This window comes from Calidris pugnax, unplaced genomic scaffold, assembly GCF_001431845.1.
Source record: "Calidris pugnax isolate Ruff unplaced genomic scaffold, ASM143184v1 scaffold58, whole genome shotgun sequence".
NCBI lineage: Eukaryota > Metazoa > Chordata > Aves > Charadriiformes > Scolopacidae > Calidris > Calidris pugnax.
Window position 1 is genome coordinate 7,688,493 of NW_015090868.1, and position 18,593 is coordinate 7,707,085.

The window sequence follows — 18,593 nt, forward strand, 5'->3', positions numbered from 1 at the left end:
GCAATGCTTGGCCTCAGAAAAAAACATCAGCATGTGTTTTTATAGCATGAAATTACTCCATAGTTATAGAAGGCTCATCAAATACATCTACTCAGCATCACGGGCATTTTGAATTTATGGGTACCAAACATTTTTGTTTACAAAATGTTTCCATGAGTACACGCACGCCCAGATGCCGTCAGAGTTTTCATTGAGAACAGGCAGCCTTATTTTAGAATTTTGCAGGACACAAAATGGTCCAGAAAGTGGGATGGGAAAGAGTCTGTTCTCCAAATAATATATTGTGGAAGGTGTGGAAAAATTCTGAGTAAATCTGGGCTCCAGGACAAATTGTAGTTGCGTGTTACATTTAAACAAGCTTTGCACTGTGTACTGCTAATGAGACATACTCACCCTAGCTTAGTATGATAATCTCTGTTATAAACTACCAACTCGTGTATCTGTGATTTGAAATGCAGACAGGTATTACCAGAAAAGCTCCGGGAGGTTCCCTCAGCCCACCTCCTCCTAAGGGAATGCAGCTTCATTCTCAGCAGCACGACTGACATTATTAGTTATTTTAATTTCATGTTACAAAGTGACAAAGCTTCTGTCACTTCCCTTGGGATAGACTTAGATCTCTTAATACAGTTCACTGTTAGGTAGTTTTTCCTGATATTGTGCCTAATCTTTCCTGATTTTCAGCCTATTTGCTTAAAATGGTATCTCTACATGGTACACAACATGCTCTATTCCAGCCTGGGTTATTGGTTTCCCTTTGTCAGTACTTAATTAACGTTTAGACAGTTATATACTGAGTCAAAGCTTTATTCTCTTGCCCGTTCCCATATATTAATACCTCTAACCTCCTATATGTTTTCATCCAAATATATCTGAACAGATGAGTAATAGCAATAATTCTAGAAGTAACAAGAGAATTTGACAGGAACCTTGAAGAAGGAAGAGGCCCAAATTCAAAACTGATATTCCATTGATGCCGGGTCTGTGATTCCCTCTCTGCGGATAGTCAGACCATGTTGAAGATTTATGTCTGATTAAAATTCTCTACCACCATTTCCCCTCAGATTTTTCCTGAATATTCTGCATCTCAGACCAGCTTACGTTTTTCAGTTCTAATTTCACTTTATTAGTTTCTGGCCGTACAATTAATGATCTTTCCTTGTCCTTTTCTATTAACATTTTGTCCTCAATTGGCACTCGGAACTCTCACTATTTAGCATCATTAGGAAATTTTATTAGTGCCATTTTTAGTCCTTCATCCATATAACTAATGACAATGTTAAATAAAACCAAGATTATAGCATATCCCCATGATGTTCTTCAACACAACTCCTCCTAGTTTCATCTATTATTCTTAATTTATTATCACAGACTATTTCAAACCAAGCATTTGGTATGAAGCATAAATTCATTCTCAAGCAACACATCTTAGGACCAGTGTCAGATCTGAAGACAAATTGTATATACTGAAACAACAGTGACAAAGCTTAATTTATCACAAATTATGAGGTAAGAGAGAAAAAAAATCTCATTAGATGATGTGTAAGATGACAATGAAAATAAGGTGTGTGGATACCCCCAGGGTTTCCAGGGAATTTGGACAGATTGTCAGTTCTCAGAATGACAGAGAAAAAAAAGCACATTTACACTTCACCCAAAAAAGCCCAAACAGCTTTTAAGAATTCAATTTCACACCATCATGTTTGCTTTTCCTTCTCCCTGAGCATATTTTCCCCGCTCCTTTTGTTCCCCACTAATCAGAATGAAACCACTGTTGATTACACTGGAGGGAATGCCTAAGTTTTAATGAAAAAACCCAAACCCTAAAAACACACAGCTCTGCTTTGCACACGTGTTGCGTCTGGTCATTTCTGCTGCCACCCCTGAGCACTTGGCCTGTGTTCTCTCAGGTGCTGGTACAAAAGCAGAAGGTTCTGACTTTGGCTTCTTGACATTGGGGGATGATAAAATATTTATCGTTTCTGTACGACAGACACTTTTCTATAAGTTGTCTCATCAAATTCTAATTCAACTTCATCAACTCAACTCCTCAGATTATGTTCATAGAAGAATTATGCCACAGAACATTTGGTGTCTGTAGAGTGAGGTGTCCTACAACGAGACCTCTGAACATGAAGAGTTCTTGGATGTCATCATTCAATCAGCCTTATTGGATTATTTTTTTCCCTTTCACAAATTAAAATTTAAAATTGTGCTCTAGATTTCCAAATTCTTTCTCTTTGCAGGAAAGCTTAGCCACTTTGAACTGAAAAGCCCATCAATCTGCAACTTGCATATGGAGGGAACATAATTTTCCTTACTGTGCATCACCTGGCAGATCCTTGATCAACAACAACTGCAAAACATTTTATATTATATTGAATGTTTTTTCAGATATTCCCATCAGATGAACTATCATCACAAAGTGTTATTAAGATACCTGAGAACCTTTTACAGCTTCAATGTTCAAATACACTGTACAAAGGCTGCTGTGAAATACATCTTTCTCTATTTTGCATTTGATGGTTCTGCCACAATGTTTCCCATTCAGGGGATAAAAATCCTCAAACATGAATTGCTAATTCAGGCTCTTTACCTCCATTGTCAGTACTAAGCATTAACTTTTAACTATATATTTTCTTCACAGTCTCTTCTTAATCCAAGAATTTAGCACTGTGTTTCTCATTATAATACATGTCTGCATTGAAAGATAAGCTGCTACCAATTTCAATAAATTCCCCTCCAAATTCTGACTAATCTATAATTTTTAGTGGAAAAAGATTATGAAGCTTATCAAGATGCTTAAATACAGACTTTACATGACTTCTATTGTTTGAAAGTAGACTGTATTACATAAAAAACCCCCTCTCCACCTCAATCACATTCAAGCCTCCTCTCCTCCCTGTTCTTCGTTCACTCTCCCTCTCACTTAAACTGTTCCTCTTCCCTGCAGACATACTCAGATGCCCCTGTTTCTTATATAAACCACTTCGCTCTTCTTTCTAAAAACAATAAAACTAGTAAATTGTCCTGAAACCAGTGGACAAATAGGCCGACTGCTGGAACAGTCAGTGTTCTGAGCTGCACCATAGAGAAAAGGAACAACAAACAGAATAAATTGGAGGTGCTGCATAAAGAAACACTGTTAGGACTGATGGTCCGAAAATTGATCTCCTCCTGCATTTTACAACCTATTAACACACTGCATTTAGAGAAATTAAATGAATCCCAGCAAACTGTCCACACAGTCATCACTTGATCTTAATTTTTAAAGCCACTAGCAATACCTCTGTGAAGACATTTCTTCTCACATGCGAAGTATTTGATAACGGATTTTAGCAATTCTCATTTCTCTTTTAGCTAATTCCTCAAATGAAAGCTAATCCCCACTGGTCAACAAAACAAACTAATCAAACCCAGAGGCTTAGATTAATATCGTTCTAAATACATAATCAGATCCTTTAAATTTTGAGGGAGTTCATCAAATAAACTACATTGATCAAACAAACTCAGACTAAAGTAAAACAAACAGAAGTTTGCATAGACCAAAGAGAGGGTAATTTAACTTGCTGTTCACATAAAGTCAATAGAACTGAACCCACTTCAGTAATACAATTATTTTCCACCAGTACCTTTTTCCTCCTAAATGCCTCAAAAGCGATCCCCCACCCCCTGCCAAAATAAACATTGGACAAAAGTCATCCAGAACGTGGCACTGAGTTATTTCTTTTGTATCAGGATGAATTAAAGGACAACTGGTGAAAAAAACTCCAAACCTTTTCCCCGTGAAAGTGCTACACATGCTGTAACACCATTTTAACTAAAGAAAATACAGTACTCAAATTTAGTTTCTAGGGTAGACTTGGAGAGATTCACATAATAAAAAGCTACACAACAACGCATCAAAGTAGAAGGAAGCTGTAGCTAACTTAGAAATTATTAGCTTAATTATTAAATTCTGTTCTGCTTGTTTTACAAAGAACATATTTTTCCCCATCAATAGGCCAACCGTATAAAATGAGAAACCAACCATAAGCAAATCAAGTAGATGTTCCAAGCAATATTTATATATATTCTGCATAAAAGCATCCTTCCTTCAAGTCATGCAAAGCCCGATCCTGCAGCTGCAGTGGGATGGAAGCCCACTACCAGAACACCCATGGTCTTCTCCTCGTCCAGAAGAAAAAGGCAACAAACCCCACTTCAATGACGACAATCACAAATACGGTATTTGTGGTTATCAAGTTGAAGCACTTCTGAAAACAAGTCTAATCTTGCGGAGAGAGAGAAAGATCAGTAGCTGTACTATACAACCACCAGCACTCCCAGATTACGAGTGTGTACAGATAATTGATTTAATTCTTTGAGAGCGGGAAGCAGGAACTGCAAGAACTTCTATTGAACATGAACACTAACGGGGGGAATCTCAGACATCTGCAGATAGAGGAGACAGGGGAGACAGTGGGAAGAGAGAGGAAAATGAACATGAGTTTACAGATTATTCTGGGTTTCCCTTCTGCTTAGCAAAAGTCTTACCAAGAGCAACTCTCAACATGCACCATGGTGTTAACTTCTGTCCTACTTGTTATCAAAACCCCCCTTATTTTCTCCCTCTAAAAGGCCATGAGTTGACTTGCCATGGGAGGAACTGAAATTGTTTTGGCCAGTCTGGGGTGAAAGGGGTTAAGCAACATTCCTCAAGGTTGGCAAACAGAGACTGACACACAACTGCTGAAAATGTCAGAAGCAACAAAATGCTAAAACCTGGAGGAACGATGAACAATTATTACCTTTCTAAGGAGCTAGGAAATATAAGAAGTTCGACCCAACTATTCAAAATTTTTATCAGTTTTCTCTTGCTTTTGCATTTATCATTTGTAGAGGAAGGGCTGGTGGATACAGCAATCTAAAAGTATTGACTTATTGAGCTAAACCAGGCTACTTTTTTGGATAATGCATTCATTTTCTAACAGATTTCCTATTCCTGGACATACAGGAAATGAGACATCTTCATAACATACCCTGATTATGACAATGTATTACCATTTTTCTGGAGTTCTTCACGGATTAAATATTGAGTAAGTTGAATATGGTAAACTAAAGTTATCATTGTCCATTTTAAAAATCTGAATTCAAGCCCCTAACATGGCAAAAAAAAAAAAAGTCATATACACAACAACTCTTAGTAGTCTGACTTTTTAGACACTACATCGAAGCTGCACTCAAAGTCAGGGAGAGAAGCTCAAATCTAGTAGTTTTGCTCTGCAAAATAATTCTGCCCAACCAACCGCTGTGCAATCTGTAGGAAAATACTTCTCCAAACCCCCTCTAGTGGTTCCTCTGGAGGAGAGCTCTTTACAAAGGCAGAAATGGTTAGAAAATGAAGAAGCTTGTTCCAAGCTTTGGTGATCTAGTCATCTACTGGGGAAGGCCTGTGAATTAACAAATTCTTCTTTCATTTTGCTTACCCCAAAACCATTTGTTCAATCATACAACAGAAATGGAACCCGTGGCTATTTTTTTTTTCATGTTAAAAAAAAAAAGGGGGTAAAAATGTGGTTTCTTATGGCCTGATGTATAAGCAGGCACTAGTGTTTCAAGTACATGTCACTCCTGTTGGCTACTCATACTGGTTGTATGACACAGCTCTCTTCCTCTAGATCCCTTCCCTCAAGCCAGAGTGCCCAAATCAGTAACATACAAATGCCAGGGAGACTAAAAGAATGAGTGGAACCTGCAGAACTTGCTATGGTAGTAAAAGATGACTTTTACATTATTGGGAAGCTAAACATCATGCCAGTTTAACCAACTTCAGCCTACCCTTTAAAAAGTACAGCTAAAGGCTAGTCACTTGCTACAAAGTACATTGCATAATAAAATGTTAAAAGCTATTGCTTCATAGAAGTATTGCATCTTAAAATAATTTAAATGAGCTTTTATATATTAAAAGTTACTTTCTGTTCTTGCTTATCCTACAGTAAAGTAGAAACATCATTTGCGACATTTAAAGGCAAATCAGTTTAAAATACAAAGTCATTTTGTTCTCTTTAATTTTAACCAGGCAATTTTGTAAGAGGATGGAAAATAAAAGGGCATTCAAACTATGGACAAAGTGTCCTCTTCTTACCATGACCTGGGACAGACACTGAAAGAGTACCCGTCTGTACTAGGTATGAGCTGGCAGTATAGTCCTCATCTGTATCAGAGTCCTGAACTGGCTGGCTGGCATTAGTACTTAATAACCACCTCTGGTTGTCATGGAGATTGGGTGATGGAGGAGGGGAGTGTAAATGTTCAGTAACTGATGGACTAGATGAGGAGGATGGCATGGGAGGACCTATGGAAAAAAATAAAAATAATTTAAAATATGGGTCAAGATATCACACCAACAACAAATCATTTCTTTTTTGAATCACCCAAAGGCTAGTAGTCTACTTCAAATAATAAAAAGAGATGGATAAAGAAAATATGACAATTGCATGTAATAAACTGGTTTAAGTGCTTTAGAAAACATAACCCAATGCCACGACTTGCTATTTCAATGAATGGTGTCTATGGCTTTCCTGGAATTCCAATGTCCCCGCACCACAGAATGACAGAGGAGCAGGTGCCAACTGAAGTGAAATATTTTTTGCACAACCATTTGGAAAACACAGTGTTTTCCATTTTTCAAGCCTTTAAGCAGAACAAAAGTACTGAAATATGTGGCCAAAGACAGGGCTGCTTCTTTCAGTGGGACACTCGTATCTCAAGTTTACTTATGGAAAAAAATAATTCAAACAGACAAAGAAACGGGAACACTTTTCCAAGCTCACACATACAGGGAAAACTCATAGCCCTAAATTCCTACCATATGAGTTATTCTGTCAGGAAGTTAAGTTTTTAGCAGTGTTTCTCAGATACACACATTATTTAAAACCTATTAAAGTGTTTCACCTGTCAAACTTGAGTCCATCTGCATGAACCCTTTTAGAACATGGATACGCAACGACTACATCCCATTTCTACATCTTGAAAGTATCATAAAGGCATGATGGAGAAAGACAGATTTAAATAAAGCTTTAGGATATCACAACGACGCATTTAGTCCTTCAACGAAACAATAATTAAAGGCAATAAGCAGCAGAGAAAGAGTTAGCTCATTTACCCTGTGAATATATTTGTTCTTTATAGTATTTAGTCAGCAGAGATCTCACTCTGTGAGAATACAACTCCTGCACTACTTTTGAATAAAGTGTTATGTTGCCTGTAGGTGGGGAATTGTACCAGAAAATAAAGTGATTTTATTACCTACTTTATGTTTAAAAAAAAAAAATAAAATAGATTAACCTGCACGGATACCATTTGTAACTATGAATCTAAATTAAAATTAAAGGAAAAAAGGGGGTTTTCCCATTATGTAATGATTTACTTTTATGGCACTCAGTAGCACAGTTATGCTGGAGAGGTGCAGCACCCCTCAATGTTGTATTTAAGTTTAATACAATAAATCATATTGGCACCAATAGCTTGAATTACCTGCCCACCACCTCCCTTGTACATTGCTAGAATCATGCTGATTTTTAAATTATTATTATTATTTCTCATATTCAGTTTATCCCATCCCATCTTAAAGATCTCTAAAATACATTGCTAAGCCCCAACCAATTGGTTTCCCAGGAAAGAAACCTGTAACAGTCTCACCACAAACTCTTGGCTTAATTCTTTTACATGTCATTCACCTCTTCTTGTGGAGAACAGCACAATGTATATTATTATCAATTTTAAGACTCAGGTTTGGTTCTGGAAGGAAAGTGAGCACTTACTGAAGTGACTCCTGTGTGAAACCCAAGGTTTAGAGCCAGGGAAATAACAAGGAAGGGGGAATGCCATTTGACAGGGCTCAACTTGGGAATGTGGAAGTAGGGAGCGGGCACATTTTCAAGACCAAGTTCAAGATAAAGTGCCACCAGATTTTCTTGCTACACCTTGATTTTTCCCACTGCTTGCTTCAGTAACCTGGATTCGTGCTTATTTCCTGATGGGATATTTAATGCATTATTTATGATGTACTCAAACTGATTTAGATAGCCATCATATTTCATTTTTTGAATAATTCCAATAGTAGTTAACAGTGGGTTTTTTTCAAGTACAAATTAGCTCTATGACTTTAGTAATTTTTTTTTTTTATTTTTTTTTTTTTGGCTTGGAACAAGCTTCTTTTACTTGCTTTGGACTTCTCTGCCCAGAGAGGAAAGCTACAGTAATGTGTTCCAGATGTATACTGTCTGGAGCAAATCGGCATCCCAGTAATACCTACGGAGCTTATGCACAACCTTGTTCTCAGTGTGTTTCCTCTCTCCTTCTCAATTTACACTCATTAACTTCCACACACAACAAAGCCTTGATTACAGAAACCGTAAGCATACAATATATCCCGTTGCCTGAAAATGTGTCATGTCCAAGGTGCCTTAATTATTTTGTAAATTCCCTCATTTACACAAATTTATTAAGTGTCTCGTTGCTATGTGGCTCGTTGACACCGTGCTGCAGTGATGAGCAGCTCCCCAAAAAGAGCATCCCTTGGGTGCTCCGGGTTACCCAGCCCCTGGGTGCAGAAACCCCCATGGGTCAGGCGCAGGCCACGCAACCGCGGTGATTTGATTTTTATAAATAAACCCAATTCTGGCAGGCAGGTCCTTCTCGTCACCAAGTTACATGGACTGCAGAGAAAAAGGAGCCGGTTATAACACAAGAGAACCCAGGGCCAACCAGCTGGGACACGGATTTCTGCACAACTTCATCCAGCGCTGGAGGACTTCTGCAGCGAGTCCTTCTTTGATTCCAAGTGAAAAGGCTGATAGCTATCTATACTGCCTTTATAGAAAAAGCTACATGTTAAAAAAAAAAATACTTAGCACATCGTAAACAATGTGCATATTCCTCTCCAACTTTTTTATTGTTTTTTTAACATGGAATCATAGAATTATAGAATTGTCCAGGTTGGAAGGGACCTTTAAGATCATCCAGTCCAACCATCAAACTAACTCTGACAAAAAACCATCACTAAACCATGTCTCTCAGCACTACATCAACCAAAAAAGTACATGTTCATATTCCTCTCCGATTTTTTTATTATTTTTTTTAACATGGAATCTTAGAATTGTCCAGGTTGGAAGCATCAACCCACCTTTTAAACCCCTCCAGGGATGGTGTCTCAACCCCTTCCCTGGGCAGCCCATTCCAAGGCTTAATTACCCTTTCAGTGTAAAAATTTTTCCTAATATCCAATCTGAACCTCCCCTGGTGCAACTTGAGGCCATTTCCTCTTGTCCCATTGCCTGTTCCTTGGGAGGAGAGACCGACCCCCCCTGGCTACACCCTCCTTTCAGGGAGTTGTAGAGAGCGAGAAGGTCTCCCCTCAGCCTCCTTCTCTCCAGGCTGAACACCCCCAGCTCCCTCAGCTGCTCTTCATAAGACTTATTCTCTAGACCCCTCAACAGCTTCATTGCCCTTCTCTGGACCTTTTCATTCCAGAATGAAAGGCATTTAAAAATACGTGGTAATATCTCTTATTGAAGTCTTAACAAACATGTTTATAAATCACAAAAATCATTAAGTATGACAAAAGCCACTTATATTGATTATAACACTTTTCCAACACAGCTTGGAGGCACACCATGATGCAAAGAATCTTTAATTCCAAGGAAAACCACAAAAATACAAATATTGATTCCCTCCCCTCCCTGTTATGCCTCTTTTGGTATCCACGTAGCAAAAATTTATGTTGTTGTTCTTTGACTTTCTCACTTGTACCTAAAAAAAGCAAATGTTCTTCTTTTTACTACATAACTTTGATGTAAGATAGCAAGCTATTTTTCATGAGAAAGTATACTGGACTTAAGAGTACTCAAGTCTCATCTTTTAGGTTAGTTATGAGGATAAACATACTTTAATTTGTTGGTATTTTCATAATCGAAAATACGTGACTTTGAATTACCTTTACATGCTTCTGAAAAAATTACCTCATGTGAAAATGCAAAAAAGATTTGCAGCAAATATAGGCAAACTCCAGCAGGAATAGACTCAATATAGCAGTAGGTGAAGATGTGAAAAGATTTGCTAAGGATATAACACGAGTCCCCAAAGAAAGTAAAACCCAAAGAAAATTGGCTGTAAGAACTTTAACAAAGAAATACACCTGAGCTAATAACGGATACGTTAAATACATATGGACAAGGTAATTATGTTAAAAAAATTCTACTCTTCTGTGCAAAGATCAGTGCTCATCTAAAAGACAGTATAAAAGTTGGAAGCGGAGCTGATGTCACATATGGAAAAGCTGAAAGAGACAACTATAATAAATGCAACCCATAAAAAGATAGTGAATTAATGATGGAGAAGACTACTGTCAATGGACTGGTGATAATGGGAGGCATAGGGATGCATGGGACTTTCTATATTAAGTATATTGTGGCTTAAGTAAGAATAAGGCTTTCTTAGGGAAGGCAATTCCTCTTGGAATTCCCAGTGGGTACCAGGAGAGAAGCAAGATGGTGCAGTGTGGGGCAGAGCTGTGCCCTCAGCCCCATGGCCTCAGGGGTGCTTCCACCCGGCCACAGCCCAGAGCTCACCACCCCCTACAGCATCACCTACACCCCTTCCCTTAAACAACAGCCATTGGCAGCACTTAAGCTTATTTATATCGTATTATGAAGAATGAATATTCGTATTATGAAGAACGAATATTCGTATTATGAAGAACGAATCCAACAGCTACTGAGCTTTCATCTTTTATCTGTCATCACATGCCTGGGAAGCACTTTGCTTCAACACCGATGGGTGCGCAGATGAATTACACGCTGCATCTTCACCAGATGTATTTTAGAGAAAATAGTATCGGACACTTTTGGAACGTGGCATTTAGGAGGAAAGTAGGATGGAAGAGAAGCAGGAGTAATGATCTCCTGCTGTTGCAGGGTGGGCAGGCTGGATCAGATGACCCAGAAAGTCTCTGCAGGGCTCTAAAATACAAAACTCCTCAAAGAGATTCAGACATTTTGCTGGCAATATGATACCAACAAGAAAAAAGAACAACCACCTTTTTTATTTTCTTTTGTAATTATAAACCTACACATTCTTAATATCATGTTTTAGTTCAGGAAAAGTCCTTTGTTGGTTCATCAATTTCTTTAGCGCTCAACTTTTGTTCAAAATACCTAGATTAGTTCTCAACACCTGGCACCACCAAATCACTTTGTATCGCGAGTTCCATACTTTGCAAAAGTAATTTCACTATAAAAACGTGAAGGGCCATTATCTTCATCTCCACCAGGACGTGGAAATCCTACCCCTAACTCTTACACACCAGTTGTGACGGCTGCTTAAGGCAAGGCAAGGGGAGACAGCTCTGTTGAGGCTGTTTAGCTACGGCAGAGCAGTACCTTTTTCCTCTCACAGCCTTGGCAGCCCCTGTCACTGAGACTGAAGGAAAAAAAAAATATCCTCTATCTGCATCTCAAAGACAGAGGGGAGAGTCTTATTTTGAAGTTAGTGGTAAAAGAGTACTTACCGACTTCAATGTCAGTACAAAAATGCTATTAAATTACAGATTGCAAGGTAGGTATCTCCTTTCTTTACTTAAATTAATGGGATTTTTGCTGGTGACTTGAGGGAAATGAAGATTTCACGTTATTTTAAATAGCGCTATTATGTCATATAAACCCCAAAACATACCACATACTGTGGAAAAATATGTTATACATATAATGGCTCACTAACAGTAGCTATATATATCCATTTTGTACTTTGCTTCTCACAACAGGAAAAGACAGGGTGCCTTTTTTTTTTAATAAAACAGATAATGGGATCTTTTAAAACCGGGATCAGACAAGCAGTGGTTTGTGAAGGTCAGCAATAACGTGTCTTCTGGCTAAATTAATTAGAAAGCCAAACACTTTCCAACAGGCAGAAGGACACTTGGAGCCCTTCTGAATCAAGCTGAGATGAATCTCTGCAATCTGTTCCAGGACTTCCCAGCGCGTTGAAAGCTGTAACACACTCCACTTAAATAGGGCACCTACACCTCCCCTAACGAGCTCACCCATCGCATCCAAGTTTCAATTTCCAACGTGTGACATGTAGATTGACCTCACAAAGCCCCCAAGATAACCCCACGCCTGGTATGTACAACCCTAAGGATCCAGACTTTGGACCTCTGCGTATAAAACAGTACGCTTATTAATAAAGTGAGTTTTAATTCTAAACCCATTTATTATTATGGAATCCCCGTATGCTCTCCAACCTGTATGACTTGGCATTGGCATTTATCTCACTGCTGGATGCTGCAGCCTTCTGCAGTCAACCTGCAGTGACAGTTATCTCTTAATTAAAACTCTACATGCAAATAGAACTACTGAAAAGCTGTGTGGCAGAGCACACAAAGAACGAGTATTTACAACCAACCCAGTTCTTTTTCTCTACTTACACCAGAGTCAACCATTGTAGCTACTGTCAAGACGTCCCCAAGGAAATAGATGGTCTGTCAAATATATACATATATGTGTAAAATATAAGATAAGACTGTAAAAGTTACAAAATAAGACTGTATAAATCCATCTATAGTGAAGAACACTCCAGTGAGAAGAACTATGTGCCAAGAATTCTTTAAAAATAAATGCTTTCAAATGCATAAAAAATGGTGTTTCCAATCTACTGTGGGTTTTCCATTGGATTGGTTTTGCTTTGTTTTTACATATAACAGATAATGACCCTTTTACCCCTGAACTGGGAAGTGGATTTTTCCAACTCTCGAATCCCTCTGAGGGCTGATGAACTGTGACTACACCTCACATGCAAATATTAAATACAAGATCCACCTTTCCTAAATTTCCTTGAAAAGTTATTATTTCTGAACAAACCGGGTGCATTATCTTGAGATGTACTTTACCTCACAAAGTTGCAACTGCTTCTGTAAACTCTGAAAGCTGAAACTTTGCAAGACTGTCATCAGAGGACATTGATTTGAAAACAAAAGTAATCCATTAGAAAGCAAGAGAAACACTGGCCTGAAATATTGTAATTTGGCTTTTTTTTTCCCCTTCTTTTTCTTGTAAGCGTAGGATAATAATCACAGTCTGTAACATAAAGCTTGTAATTGTCTTCTGAAAAAGAGAAAGATTTCTTAAGAAAAATGGCTATGCATTACAACTGACGCTCATTTCTGAAGCAAACACTTTGTATTTTGAGGCATTTTGGTGGTTTCAGAAATTTAACAGCTGCTGCTCAGCAGATTGCTAAATGAAAAGGAGGGGGGGTGGGGGGTGTGGGTGGGTTGGACAGAAGCAAGCTGATGAAATCAACACCAGATTGCAAAATGTTTTGATTAACTCATTTCTCCACATGAGACGTAAAAGTTCTCACTCAAAAATGTCACCTCTCCATTAAGAGCATCTGCTAGGAATCACAGAATCAGAGAATGGTTTGGGTTGGAAGGGACCTTAAGGATCACCCAGTTCCACCCCCTGCCCTGGGCAGGGACACCTCCCACCAGACCAGGTTGCTCCAAGCCCCATCCAGCCTGGCCTTGGACACCTCCAGAGATGGGGCAGCCACAGCTTCTCTGGGCAACCACTGGGTCTCACCACCCTCACAGAAAAGAATTTCTTACTAATACCAAATCTAAATCTCCCCTCCTTCAGTTTAAAACCAGTCCCCTGATCAAGATCCACTCCCTGATCAAGAGTCCCTCCCCATCACCCAATTCACCAAACCTAAGTCAGCATCACACAGTGCTGTGGGCGGAGAGTCTTATTTTGAAGTTAGTGGTAAAAGAGTACTTACCGACTTCAATGTCAGTACAAAAATGCTATTAAATTACAGATTGCAAGGTAGGTATCTCCTTTCTTTACTTAAATTAATGGGATTTTTGCTGGTGACTTGAGGGAAATGAAGATTTCACGTTATTTTAAATAGCGCTATTATGTCATATAAACCCCAAAACATACCACATACTGTGGAAAAATATGTTATACATATAATGGCTCACTAACAGTAGCTATATATATCCATTTTGTACTTTGCTTCTCACAACAGGAAAAGACAGGGTGCCTTTTTTTTTTAATAAAACAGATAATGGGATCTTTTAAAACCGGGATCAGACAAGCAGTGGTTTGTGAAGGTCAGCAATAACGTGTCTTCTGGCTAAATTAATTAGAAAGCCAAACACTTTCCAACAGGCAGAAGGACACTTGGAGCCCTTCTGAATCAAGCTGAGATGAATCTCTGCAATCTGTTCCAGGACTTCCCAGCGCGTTGAAAGCTGTAACACACTCCACTTAAATAGGGCACCTACACCTCCCCTAACGAGCTCACCCATCGCATCCAAGTTTCAATTTCCAACGTGTGACATGTAGATTGACCTCACAAAGCCCCCAAGATAACCCCACGCCTGGTATGTACAACCCTAAGGATCCAGACTTTGGACCTCTGCGTATAAAACAGTACGCTTATTAATAAAGTGAGTTTTAATTCTAAACCCATTTATTATTATGGAATCCCCGTATGCTCTCCAACCTGTATGACTTGGCATTGGCATTTATCTCACTGCTGGATGCTGCAGCCTTCTGCAGTCAACCTGCAGTGACAGTTATCTCTTAATTAAAACTCTACATGCAAATAGAACTACTGAAAAGCTGTGTGGCAGAGCACACAAAGAACGAGTATTTACAACCAACCCAGTTCTTTTTCTCTACTTACACCAGAGTCAACCATTGTAGCTACTGTCAAGACGTCCCCAAGGAAATAGATGGTCTGTCAAATATATACATATATGTGTAAAATATAAGATAAGACTGTAAAAGTTACAAAATAAGACTGTATAAATCCATCTATAGTGAAGAACACTCCAGTGAGAAGAACTATGTGCCAAGAATTCTTTAAAAATAAATGCTTTCAAATGCATAAAAAATGGTGTTTCCAATCTACTGTGGGTTTTCCATTGGATTGGTTTTGCTTTGTTTTTACATATAACAGATAATGACCCTTTTACCCCTGAACTGGGAAGTGGATTTTTCCAACTCTCGAATCCCTCTGAGGGCTGATGAACTGTGACTACACCTCACATGCAAATATTAAATACAAGATCCACCTTTCCTAAATTTCCTTGAAAAGTTATTATTTCTGAACAAACCGGGTGCATTATCTTGAGATGTACTTTACCTCACAAAGTTGCAACTGCTTCTGTAAACTCTGAAAGCTGAAACTTTGCAAGACTGTCATCAGAGGACATTGATTTGAAAACAAAAGTAATCCATTAGAAAGCAAGAGAAACACTGGCCTGAAATATTGTAATTTGGCTTTTTTTTTCCCCTTCTTTTTCTTGTAAGCGTAGGATAATAATCACAGTCTGTAACATAAAGCTTGTAATTGTCTTCTGAAAAAGAGAAAGATTTCTTAAGAAAAATGGCTATGCATTAGAACTGACGCTCATTTCTGAAGCAAACACTTTGTATTTTGAGGCATTTTGGTGGTTTCAGAAATTTAACAGCTGCTGCTCAGCAGATTGCTAAATGAAAAGGAGTGCCCTGTTCTTACAGGGGTCAGACTGTGTGATCACAGCAGCTCCTTCTTCAATCCTGAGTTCAGGCAGTGCTCATCTTCGCCTGAAATGGGAGTTTTGTCTGTAAAGAAATTGCAGAATCTGAGCCTTAACTGACAGACTATCCTAACCGAAGTGCATTGCTCTTGTGGCATTTTTATTTTTTATTATTATTATTTTCAAAAGGAATTACCTTATAATACAAGAGCCTGGCGCAGAGCAAAGGTCCACTCATCCAGGCAGAAAGTTCAGGAGCTGAACTAAAAACTCAAGCATCTCTTGCATCCAGGTTTTATTTTTAGGATCTATTCTGCTCAACTCAACTAAACTTTCCACTTTATTTACCCCAATATTAATTACAAGTGGGCACACAAAATGTTGGAAGGAGAACAGAGAGCTATTTCCACAAGAGTGAAAATCCTCATTCCACTCAGAAAATCACTTTAAGTGATAGGTCTCCATATTTTCAGAAAAAAAGATGCCTAAATTTTTTTTTTTTTGGGGTACTAATACCAAATCTAAATCTCCCCTCCTTCAGTTTAAAACCAGTCCCCTGATCAAGATCCACTCCCTGATCAAGAGTCCCTCCCCATCACCCAATTCACCAAACCTAAGTCAGCATCACACAGTGCTGTGGGCAGAACCCAGCTCTTCTCAAAAATCTCCCAGGATTTTCATGTTGAAAATCCCCAAACAACAAACCCACCTACAGACACACACACACACACACAAAAACCAGGAAAAAAACCTCACCCATGTTTGTGGGATTTTTTTGGGGTTTTTTTGCATTTTCAGGAATGGAACCGAGCATCACAACTGGAGCTGCTGCCACATACCATAATTGGTGCAGGGAGGATTGTGTCTCTCAGTCTCTCTGTGTCTGGTATTCACTCAGTGATGGGGCTGAAGAGTTTACCACGTTTCCACTCTCAATCCTGACCTTTGTAAAAGACAGTAATTTTTTTCTGGATGCTGATGTTCTTTCGGATGGCAATTCATAAAGAGTAATCGCCTAAAAAAGTAACCTTTGAAAAGAATACTTCTTTATTCTTCCTATCCATGACTTTTTATTATTAGAGGTGAAATGGATTGAGCCATGTCACATCTGGTTTGTCATTCTTCCGGCATGACTCTGTGGTAGCCTACATACTTTGTACTTTCAGTGTTGCTTTGGGCTAAATTAGGTGGGGGGGTGGGAAAAGTCTTGTAATAGGAAGGAAATGCATCCTGAAGAGCACCAGAGGACCTGGGGTTTGGGGTTGGTTTTTTTTTTGGAAGGGAGCGGGGGAGAGACTTGTTAAAGAGAAAATAAATCTTCTAAGAATGAGTCACAAATCATCCGGTTTTCCGAATCAGGTAATTTCCCAACCTCAATCCTCCCACGTCAGTAAGAAGTAATTGAAAGAGGAATCAAAATAAATACTAATTAGGTAAATTTGGCTTTCTTACTTCTACCGGTCCCTACATGAGAAAAGCAGTCAAAGCACTGGTAGGGACGATGCCAGTTTTTACTTAATTTTGCTACCGGTGTGGCCGCTGCCTCGCTCTCTCTTACAAAGGGAACCGTGTCTTTGAAGCGAAGCAGCCAGAGAAGCTCTTAATGACACGGGACTGCCTGTCTGCACACCACAAAATACCACTTGCTTTCTTAGAAGGGAACATGGCAATTTAAAGAGATTTCGATAAAAGATAAAGCAACTGAAAAAGCGTTCCATACAGCTCTTCTACAAAACCAGTATCTTAATTCTCTCTATTCAAACTAGTTACTTCTTTTAGTGTGGTTATTTACATCCCTGTTAGCTGCATTTTTTGGACCAATAGCTATTTCAAAAGATCGTGGCTTTGGCCCAGCAGAGGAGGAGGAGAAGGAGGGATGCGATGACTGTTGTCATCTTCACTGGCTCCTGTTGGGCAGCCACGGGGAAAAAGAAAACATCGTGCTGCTGCACCCTCTGTTTTCCCAATAAAATAAACTAAACCAATAAAGCTGCCCATAAAAACTAAGGAACCACGTGATGCCTACAGAAGCGTAGGTTTAGCACCAGGAAAGGAGAGAGCAGCCCTGTTACGAAGCATCAAACTTCTCTAACCAAAGAAGAACTCTTGAGCTTCCCATGGTTTGTACACCTGAAGGTAAAGCGACTGAGGAGGTATTTTTGTCAGCTCTTTGTTGCTCCATTTTCAAAAGCTCTTCCCATCCTGCTTCACTTTCAAGTTTTGTTCCTCATTGGGGCTTTTTTTTCCCCGCTATATTAAATGTAACTCTTTAACAAAGGAATTTTGGGGAGGGGAGGAATTAGAGAATTACCAGAAAATTATCGCCTGTTGTCTCACGCAGTACCACTCTCGCAAGCAACGGGACGTTTACCGGACATTGACGTCTCATTACATCTAGTATGTAATTTATTTCTCTGCTGGAACAGAACTTATCAGCTTTGCCCATGTGGAGAAAATGTTTCTACCTTAGAAACAAATAGAGCGCCACAGGCAGGAAGCTGGAAAGCTTAAATGAAAACCCGCCGCACGATCACCAACGTCGGCTCGTTCCGAAGGCTCCGAGGCAGCCGCGCCGGAGTGGGCCGGAGGCGGCAGTTTAGGGCCAGATTTTCAACAAAGCCTCATCTCGTTGAGGGATGATTTAGAAAACAGAGAGCAATAAAAAAAACCGTCTCTGAGAACTCCGAGAAAGCTGGACTCTTTATTTAGGCATCAGTGGAAATCCAGCATTAAACAACAAAGGGACAACAAAGTCCCTTATTTTGGCCTGAATATATAAACAGTAATGTTTTGACTAGTGAGAAAATTTATAAAGCAGATTTTTAGTCACTCTCGTCCACTGCAAGAAATCATTGCCATCTAAAATGGAACATATTTCGACTGGTTACATAAACCCTCTATTTGATAGCTTTTAATTTTGTAACATTTTATCTGTGTTTATACTTGGCAGGACTTTATTGTGCTCTAGCTATACGTAGGATTTAAAACCGTAAATTTCAAATACATCCATTCAAGTTCA

At 39.0% G+C, this 18,593-nt stretch overlaps 1 protein-coding gene across 1 annotated transcript in view; it reads right to left on the minus strand.

Moving 5' to 3' along the window:
- TENM3 (teneurin transmembrane protein 3) overlaps nucleotides 1–18,593 on the minus strand; it is a 1,441,984-nt gene that overhangs the window by 174,296 nt on the left and 1,249,095 nt on the right. Inside the window, exon 12 of the mRNA XM_014945587.1 lies at nucleotides 6,128–6,337. Within this exon, the coding sequence (XP_014801073.1) occupies nucleotides 6,128–6,337 (210 nt within the window). The remainder of the gene's footprint in view (nucleotides 1–6,127; nucleotides 6,338–18,593) is intronic.